Genomic DNA, 10,314 nt, shown 5'->3' on the forward strand with positions numbered 1-10,314 from the left:
TCACCTTGCGCCGAACATTTGTACTTTATTGACTAACAAGAAAGGAAACAACTATGACACGACTCAGAAAAATAACGAAAATAAAATATGGCGCAATGCTTACCACCCCACCCCCCGGAAAGCCATGAAGGTAAGTGACGAAGAAGAGGGGCGGCCGAAAGAGCTCAAAATGGTATCGATTAGAACTTTGAAAAGTGAACAAGCTCGGAGAGCAGCAGATAGATGCCCAGCACTTATGCGCCCCGCAGGTGTACGCGCCAGTCATTCCGAAGTTTCACGACTTAATCCGAATTTTCACGATAAATGCAGCCTCGACGTTTTACGACTTAAACCGATGTTTTAAGATTCATGAACCGAACACCACTGTAGTCAAACTACGGCCCTCACTATCCTATTTTTTCCTTTTATACACTTACCCATTTATTTTTTTCGATATTAATTAAAAATTAATTAGACAGAACAGAACCTAAATCCTATTTTGTGTCTAACTTGCCCTGAAACTATAACTCAACAAATTTAGAGGATACGTATTTACTCGCCAGAAATTAGGCAAAGATTAATATTGATCATTTATCATTAACATGCACCAAAGATGATTTCTTGTGATCTAACATCAGTTTCTCTCCTCTTTTCTTCTTCCTCACTACTTTCTTTTTTGTTTATCTGCTTTCTCCACAGTCCATTATATCTTGTTTCCACCCCCCCCCCTTCTTCACTCTTTATCCTAAGAGTTTTTGCACTGTTTCAACTGGCTTTAGGAACAGACAAATAAAAATACTACTCATTAGGTTCGTCTCAAGTTGCAAGCATTTGATTAAACAAACCCAGTCATATTTAAATCCTGGTGGAGAGCAAGCAAAAGATTCTCACGAAAAACCTCAAGTACCTGGAGTTCTCAACAGTCTCTCACAAAAACTCCATGAGATGACAGATGCCAGTCCTTGAAATGATACAGAACTCTCAATTTCTCCATACAGATAATTTGCTGTGCTGATGGAGATCCTCTGCTCTTCAGATCTTTCATCAAAGATTTTAAACAGTGTCTGGAAGCTTAAACAAACAAAAAAGGAGATTGCTTCTATTATCTGGAGCAGTACACTAGGGGGCAGCTGAGGGATCTTATGTGCTGCTGCCAGCACTTGGCTCCAGGAGGAGGTTGCACTGTGGCCAAAGAACTTAGAAAAAGGAAATTGCAATATAACTCATGCCAGCAAAAATGAAATCAGTCATTCGTAGACTTCATAGAGTTCTCTGAGGGATCAAGGGATCTGAGGGAAATTCAGTGTGAATTCATGTGAAATCTCTGAAATTCAAACCACAGATATGCCTTTGCAGGCACTGTCAAGTTCACCAAGAAAAAATAATTTCTGATTCAATTTTGGAGACATCAAAGACACTCAAGTTGGTGCATAAGGAAAAACAAGGCAAAGCTAGACCAAAGGTTGCAGATTCAAAGAAACAGTTTTGAAACTGCTGTCTTTATATTTCATGAACCAACTGTGAATGTCTCATAAAACAAGCATCCATTGTCAGAGTTCATCAATTATGACAGTAAGCTTAGTTTCCTGTCTGTGTACACATAAACACACAATTGATCATTGTACCCAACTGAAAAATTGAATGCACTGGGACAACTTGGACTTAATAAAAAAGAGAAATGAGTTTGCTGTGGTTGCTTGCTCATATGGCACTTGAGCAAGCAATGTAAAAAATGTATTGCTTGCAAAATTTTTCCCAGCCATCCTAGCATTCTTCACACTGAGAAACTGGAAAATTATAGATTTTAGAATAAGATCAGCTAAAGGAACTGTTGCATCTAGACACAACTGTCTCTAGTTGTGGTCATACAGGGGTTAGCAGCAGTAATGACATCCTCTCGATCTCACCCATCAACAATAAGTGCAAAAAGGGAAACAAAGTCATACCAATTTATGCAGTTCTGGACCCAGGAAGTTTAAACATGGAATTCAAAGGGAAAAGAATAAAGACTCACTTATGCACAATTGGTCACAATATTATTGTCCAAGAGTGCAGATCTGTAAAGTTACTGAAAAACAAAATACTAGTTTGTTCACACAGAAGGAAAACTCCATCCATCCATCCTCTTCCGCTTCCTGTTAAGGGTCGCGGGGGGGGGGAGGGGGCTGGACCCTATCCCAGCAGCTATGGGCGAGAGGCGGGGTACACCCTGGACAGGTCACCATTCCATCACAGGGCCAACACATATAGACAGATGACCATTCACACCTACGGTCAATTTAGAGTATCCAATCAGCCTAGTCCCCAATTGCATGTCTTTGGATGATGGGAAGAAGCCAGAGTACCCGGAGAGAACCCATGCAGGCACAGGGAGAACATGGAAGCTTCACACAGAAAGATCCCGTGCCCAAGCCGGAACCTTCTTGCTGTGAGGCCACAGTGCTTCAGCCTGAAGGAAAACTCTTGACAACAAATAATATAATTGTCAGGTCACAAGATTTACCAGTGGTCTTTTCTTCTCAGAAAATTTTAAGAGGGGGGGGGCATGGCTTGGAGGTAGAGTGGCCGTCTGGCAACTTTCTTGCCGGTTTGATCCTCACTTCCCCCGATGACCATGTCGTAGTATCCTTGAACAAGATACTGAACCCCTAATTGCTCCTGATGGCCCTGCGATGGACTGGCGACCTGTCCAGGGTGTACCCTGCCTCTCACCCAAAGTCAGATGGGGTAGGCTCCAGCCCCCCTGTGACCCTTAACGGATAAGCGGTATAGAAAATGGATGGATGAATATTTACTTTCTTACTGATGCCATCAACTGAAGATACACTGGAAAGGTTAAGAGCCACAACTGAAATGCTCAGATGGGAATATTTGGTATCTCCTTCACCATTGAGTTTATCATCCACAAAAAACAAAACAAATCTGCAAGTCGTGTTTGACTGTGGGGCAATAGAAAGGAGTCCCACTGAACAATCAGCTTCTGAAAGGCCCAAACCTGATGAGTTCCTTGTTAGGAGTTTTGAAACAGGTCGCACAGGAACCTGGGGCAATAATGGCTGATGTGCAGTAAAAATAGTGACTAAATATTGCACGTAGTTTCTCATGGGAGTATGATAAAGAAAGTGGCATATAGTTTATGTTTGAAACCCTGTGAAGTGTGAGTAACAAATCTATGTGTTGGAAACCCGAACATTTCTATCAAATCTTATCAACAATGGTGCTGACCATTTTGATTCTGCTTTACTGAGCAGTAAAATCGGGGTTCCAAATAAAGTGGCTGATAATATTGTCTGTCATGTGTAGCTTATAAACCTCTAAAATGGATGGAAAGTAAAGTAAAGTAAAGTATTTTTGTGGCATTAAAGATGCATGCGACCATTGAATGTACAACAACAACAATGATAATAATAATAATAATGATAATAAGTGGAATTTAAAAGACACAAGCCCATTGTACAAAGAGGTCAATGTAAAAAAACTGAGAATTAGAATAAATCAATGGAAATAATTGTGACTGTTGGGGTGAAGGGATCGAGAGGTGAAATGCTTTATTGAACAGATGAGTTTAATCAACTCAGCAGAGAGAAAAATGAATTTTGGTGTTCAAAATATATTTTTATCACATTTATAAATATATGGTTGACTGCTTTGTAACACACACTGACACAATGCGCATACACACACACACACAAAAACTGCATTAATCATCTTTAGCAGCCTGAGTGCTATTGAGCAGACAACATGTGGACTGTGTCAGTAACAGCATGTCTGTCTTTGTTACACCACAGCCACCTCCATGTCTTCCTACCACACATACACACACGCACGTGCACACACACACACACACACACACACACACACACACACACACACACACACAAGGCAAATGCAGGCTTAGTGCACACAAGGAAAGTACAGTCAAATGTTTCTACCAAAATACAAAATAAAATCAAGGTTTTGTTGTGGTAATGTGTAGCAGCAACGTGCTGTTAAATAAGACTTTTATTTGATCAGAAAGCTGAAATCCTCCATTCAGTTAAGTGAACGTCTGACTACAGGTTTGATACAAAGGTGCATACAGAAGTGCTCTGGAGTGTTGCATTGGTCACGTGACGGCAGATGAACGCCTGACAGACTCCACACAAATATTGTTGTAGACCGGCAAATATGAAAATATGCTGTTTATGAAACATCGAGTCTTTACAAAGTCCACTATATTACAATAACTCACTCATGTCGGTCTAGTGGTCCTCTGGGAGACTTGCGGCCATAATATCTCCAAAATGTGCTTTTCAGTCAGGTTTTCAGTTCAGAACCTGAGGGGAACGGGCTTGGATCAGGTACGACTCGAGTCAGAGCTGTTTGAGGGCTGCTGTCGGTCTGTCTGTCTGAGGGCCAGAGACATCCGCCCAGTTTGCTGCAGCAGCCTCCCAGGTGCCGATGCTGTCTCTACTCGCAGGCTGACACACTACTGATCTTGGCCGTGTTCTCGGTCCAGGGCTGCAAATTCTGCAAAGCGAACAGAGAGCTGTTCTGGAGGCACAGCGGGTCCGGCGTCAGCGGTTGGTTGATGGACTTCTGGAAGGCCTCCTGCTGCAGTTGCATGAGGATCCGGTTGGCTTGCTGCCTCTCCGCCTCGCGTTCCTCCGCCGTCTGCCGCCTGCAGCATCGGACAAACATAACGGTGATCAGACACGACCATACTTTACGGATTATCGTCCGTCTTTTATTCTCATGTTTCTCTTGCGGGCGACAAATCGAGTGATAACTGACGCAGAAAAGGCACGAAGGAAGCAGCACAATGGACCTCTCCTGAAATTCAAGCCTCTTATGTAGGTCCCTGTCTGTGTTCCAGCATTAGGCCTAATTGCGCTTAGCCTACTGTTCACAAACAGGTTAACACAATGACTGATAGAACGAACTGTTTCCGTTTTTCCACAAGCTTTGCAAACGAAAAAATATTATGTAAATATACAATCTTATAAACAATTTTTGCGTTTCAAGTAGTCAATTTTAGCTGAGCAATTCATTTTTATACAGATACATACATAAATATATACTTTTCCCAGAGGATAGTCATGTTTGGCAGTAAGCTAAATACTCAACATCATTGGGCGCTGGGCCGCAATATATTATTATTATTATTATTAATAATAATAATAATAATAATAATAATAATAATAATAATAATAATAATAATAATAATAATAATAATAATTAATAATAGGGCTGCACGGTGGTGCAGTGGTTAGCACTGTGGCCTCACAGCAAGAAGGTTCCTGGTTCTGCGTGGGTTCTCTCCGGGTACTCCGGCTTCTTCCCACCATCCAAAGACATGCAATTGGGGACTAGGCTGAGTGGATTCTCTAAATTGACCGTCGGTATGAATGTGAGAGTGAATGGTTGTTCATCTCTCTATGTTGGCCCTGCGATGGACTGGCGACCTGTCCAGGGTGAACCCCGCCTCTCGCCCGTTGACGCTGGGATAGGCTCCAGCCCCCCCCCCCCCCCCCCGCGGCCCTTAATGTGTAGGAATAAGCGGAAGATGACGATGGAATAATAATAATAACCTTAATATATTTATGTAATTACAATAAGTTCCATAACATTATTTCTTTTTCTGATTCAGATACACATGTGCTTATACCAATAAGGATTCCGTTATGCCTCAGAGCTCGTTTGTCATTAGTATTATTATTTTTATTATGTTTGAATTTAAAGTTATCTGTCTGTAGTGAACTTACAGTGGAAAGTTAGGCTATATACAATTTTAATGTATTCCACAGAATTTATTTGAACCCATTTGATGTGTCCTATTACATAACGGGTTTCATGACCCAGAGCAAACAAGGGAATGGAATGTGCATCACTCTATAGGACGGTAGCATGATTCCAATATTTGACTTGTCTGTGCATAAACTCAACCATTGGAATAATGTACAGGGGAAACGTATCTCATATGTAAATAGGCCCCTGCTATCAGCAGGAGCGGGCCTCCACTCAGTGGACCTCAGTGGCTCTAAACACTCCCAACAAGAGGCTCCTCCGTAAAATGAAGATCATCATCATCATCATCATCAACATCATCATCATCATCATCATTAATTTCATGAATATGATAGACAAAAAGTTGAATACATGTTGCTGTTTAATGAATGTGTGGGGGTACATAAAGATCGGCTATAATAATTACAAGATAATTGCGGACATGTCTGTGCCCTCTGCTTTCACCTCCATTTTGTGCGACGATTCTGGAACCAGGTCTTGACCTGGGCGTCGGTCATCTTCAGGGCCTTGGCCAACGCCGCCCGCTCGGCCGACGCCAAATACTTCTGACGGTGGAAGCGCTTCTCCAGCTCGCAGATCTGGAGCCGAGTAAACGACGTCCGCGGCTTTTTCTTCTTCGGAGGCGTCCGGTTCTGATAGGGATGACCTACACGCCGTGTTACAGTGAGTGGTGAGAGAGACACTAGATGGGAGGAGACAGGACAGGACAAGACAACAGAGTAGAGGACAGGTCAAAGCAGCGGGTGCAGGCGGAGAGAGACAAGTGGCAGAAGACAAGCAGGCGGCAGCTCAGCATCATGCAATAAAACCTTGGTAAAGCCTTCCACTCATATATTCTCTGCAGATTTAACAGTATATTCTCAAATTGTCCACTGACCAATCAGCACCAAGCCTGACCCTAATAATACGACAAATTGTTTACTAGCTAAGAATTGTTTTCTTAAGTAAATTTTACTCAGTCCTCTGTAAATTTCGTTCATTAATTTTCTTATAAATCACAATAAAAAAAATTATCTAAGCTTTGACGTATTATTTATTGCTACATTAACTGAGTATCATTAAAAAAAAGAAGCTTGGAAACAATTTCCACATTGAAAATAGAAACATTTAAACAAGAAACTAAGAATATCTGCCAAGAAACTATTTGTAGCCGGCTACTTCTTGACAGAACTTTGTGTGAATTGGTATCTAAACTTTACTAAAGAATATTCTTCTGTTAAATCGACCATGAATTTATGTTGTTACCAAGGTTTTTCTATAAATCTCACCCCACATTTTTTGCAGGAGCACAGACCCATTCACCCTCTCACACTACATATCACCCCGTATTACCCCTTAGTCCCATGAATAACCCCAGGATTACCCTGTAGTATCATCCTCTATTCTCCTGCTTCCACCCATATCCCCCTGTGCCCCCCCCAACCCTTTTATCTCCCCATATCACACTTTACCATCCCATATCACTCCACATCCCCTTGGATCACTCCATTCCCAACCTGTATCACACTGCATTATCCCGTATCACACTGCAGTACCCCCCCCCCCTCACACTGTATCAACCAGGATACTCCTGTATCACTCTGAAGTATCCCCCCAGATCACCCTGTATAGCACTGGACACCCTTTGCCACTCTGTATTACCTTGTATTCATCATATCACCCCATATCACTTTATAGTACCCTGTATCCCCTGGACACCCTTATATCTTTCACTCCCCGTATCCTCCCTGTATCACCCCTAATCCACCCTGTATTTACACAGATCACCCTGTATCACTACATATCACCCTGTATCCCCAAAATGAATCTGGTCATCATCACATTCTCAGCAGATGGTTTTGATACATTTCCTTGTGTGATTTAAAGATCTTAAGGTTCTGAGAAGCTCTGCTAGCAGGCTCACTATTTTCTCTTGCAGACAAACTAATGCATCACTCAAGTGATTTTTATGATGAGAGACAAATAGAAAAACATTTGCTGAGGATGCAATCAGGGGCCTTTCAGAAGAAAAAAAACAAAGCAAAACCAACAAAATATATTTTGCAATTGTTTTCAATTCCTCTCCAACATTTTTTGAAATCATCAGTTTCTATTTGAAATAGTTGCATCAAAAAATATTGGACACTAGAACTTGTACGGTGCATTGCAAATTTCCTGTTTGAAATAATGTTAAAAGAAAATAACTGGTCAGATTAAATCACGATAAATTTCATTCTATTGTAGTTTTCCTTTCAATGACTTATTTGCTAAATTGCTAAATTCGTGTTTGTCCTTGTTGTCAGTAATATCTTAATTTATCGAGTACTCATCCTTCATATTTTTTTTTCATTTTCAAATGGTCAACAATTTAAAACAAAATGAGCAAAAATGTAACAAGTTATAAGAAAATGACCTGAGAATTAGAAGAAAAAAGTCACGTTTTAAAATATAATAATAATAATAATAATAATAATAATAATAATAATAATAACTAACACTGAATTAAGTGTTTTTTTGGTGGCGGAAAAAGAACAATTTATGCGCATATTGCGCGCGCACATTGACAGCAAGAACAGTCTAGTACCAGGTTTTGAATGGGTGTGTATGTGAAAACCGGCTCCGGGCCGTCTGGCCGAGCTGCCTCATGGGTTTGGGGGGGGGGGGGGGGGGGAGGGGTGGCTGGGACACTGTTTAGTGTGTGTTTTTAGTGTTTTTAGTGCTGCTAATGTGTTGCTCTGCCGAGCAAACATAATAGGATCTTCGCCTGAAGTACCTTCAGGCTCAGGCACTAATAATAGTCAGTACTTATACTTTGCAGTTCTTGTTATCTTATTTTTGACTAATCATTTAATGCTGCCTTTGGAAAGCTCATGGCTTAAGACATTTATGATTCTTATTATTTTGTTATTATTGATGTTTTATTTGAAGGTCAGATCGGCGCAGTTCAGATTTCCTATTTTACTCCTGGAAACGAAATGGCACTATTCATTACTGTATAAAAGTAGTGTGGTAGTGCAGTGTAGCTCTGCTACAATACACCATCAACCTGCTGAGCAACCGAACAAACACTGGCGCCGTGATACCTTCAAAGTCAGTTAGTTTTCGCTTTTGTGCGAAATGCTTATAAAAAATAGTAACTTGTCGTAAAATGGCAAAAAAAATTGGCAAAAATCAGATATTTTTTTCTTTCTTTTTGTTTTCAGTATGTTTGATTTAACAGGAAGTTTAGGAGTTTTGCTTTCACATGACGGTTTCTGAGGTGTTGGTTGTGTTAAGTGTTTTTGTTAAATGTGAAATGAAACAACGAAGGAATGCAGTTTCTATCGTCTTCTCTTGTCTTAAAAACAGAATTATCTAGGATGTGACAGTTCCCTTCCTTTATATTATACTATTGTCATATATTACTTTATTTGGTAGCCAATTATTTGGTATAATACGTTACTCTTTGGCCTGCGACGGACTGGCGACCCGTCCAGTGTGTACCCCACCTCTCTCCCAAGGTCTGCTGGGTTAGGCTCCAGCCCCCCCCCCCCAACACACACACGCACACACACACACACACACACACACACACACACACACACACACACACACACACTCCCTTTACGGATAAGCGGCATATAAAATGGATGGCTGGATGATGGATGGACGGATTTCTATATTATATTATATTATATTATACCATAATGTACCGTGACCCCACCTGTGAAACGATCTTTGGTGTAGCGTCGGTTGCTCTCCATCCAGGGGAAGGTGAGCGCGCCCAAGTTGTTGATGGTGCCGCTCATCTGCGGCACCGCAGAGTTCCCGGTACTCAGAGGTCGGTGTGCGGGAACACGTATGACCCCAGCGGCGTTCACGTTCGTCCCGTTCACGTTCACACCCATGTTCATGTGATAAGCCCCGCTGTGTGAAGCAACGCTGCAGGAGCTGCTGGTGCCATTATATCCGGAGTTGCTGCACACGAACCCTCCACCGTTCAAGCCGCTGCCGCCGTTACCGTTGTAGGCCGCGTGTCCGTAGTCCATCCTCGCGCCCAACATGCAGCTCTGCTCCACGGTGCTGAGGATCTGATCGATACCGAAGCTGATGGGCTCCACGTGTGCGTGTTGCTGCAGGTGCGCGCCAAGGACCCCGATGTGCTCCATGGCCGCGCGAGCCCCGCTCCACGCGAGGACCAACGCTGCTGCTCCGAGCCCTGACTAGACTCTGAGTCTGGGAGCCCCGAGTCGAGCCCGGTTGTTATCTAGTGTGTGTGTGTGTATGTGTGTGTGTGTGTGTGTGTGTGTCATCCAGGGAAGCTGGGGCTGTCGTTTGCCCACCCCCCCCCCCCCCCCCCCCATTTCTGCTGTGAGGGCATAGATCAGTCAACCACACAGAGCTCTGAAACGAAGCCCTGGATTTGGATCTGGACCTGAGCTGGAATTCAGCTACTTTGTGAAGCTTTAAGTCCACCAGGCCACACACACACACACACACACACACACACACACACACACACACACACACACACGCACACACACACACACACACACACACTTTCACATTGAGCAGTAGTAGCACCCCCCC

The 10,314-nt window shown here is 42.5% G+C and overlaps 1 protein-coding gene across 2 annotated transcripts; it reads right to left on the bottom strand.

The window, feature by feature from the left end:
• Positions 1-3,815: 3,815 nt before the first annotated feature.
• tlx1 (T cell leukemia homeobox 1) lies at positions 3,816-9,960 on the bottom strand. 2 transcript variants are annotated; one of them, XM_086181042.1, is made up of 3 exons: positions 9,449-9,960; positions 6,211-6,412; positions 3,816-4,639 (listed from the first exon to the last, which is right to left on the bottom strand). In XM_086181042.1, the coding sequence occupies exons 1-3, from the start codon at positions 9,891-9,893 to the stop codon at positions 4,429-4,431; spliced, it is 858 nt and encodes a 285-aa protein (XP_086037168.1). In that variant the 5' UTR covers positions 9,894-9,960; the 3' UTR covers positions 3,816-4,428. The 2 variants fall into 2 exon arrangements, with proteins under 2 accessions (XP_086037168.1, XP_086037169.1); XM_086181043.1 differs by having other exon boundaries at positions 6,211-6,448.
• Between the last annotated feature and the right edge of the window lie 354 nt (positions 9,961-10,314).

The sequence above is a fragment of the Aulostomus chinensis genome, chromosome 16 (genome assembly GCF_037954235.1).
Source record: "Aulostomus chinensis isolate RoL2024-O1b breed Wild chromosome 16, RoL_Achi_v1.0, whole genome shotgun sequence".
In the NCBI taxonomy this organism is placed as follows: Eukaryota; Metazoa; Chordata; class Actinopteri; order Syngnathiformes; family Aulostomidae; genus Aulostomus; species Aulostomus chinensis.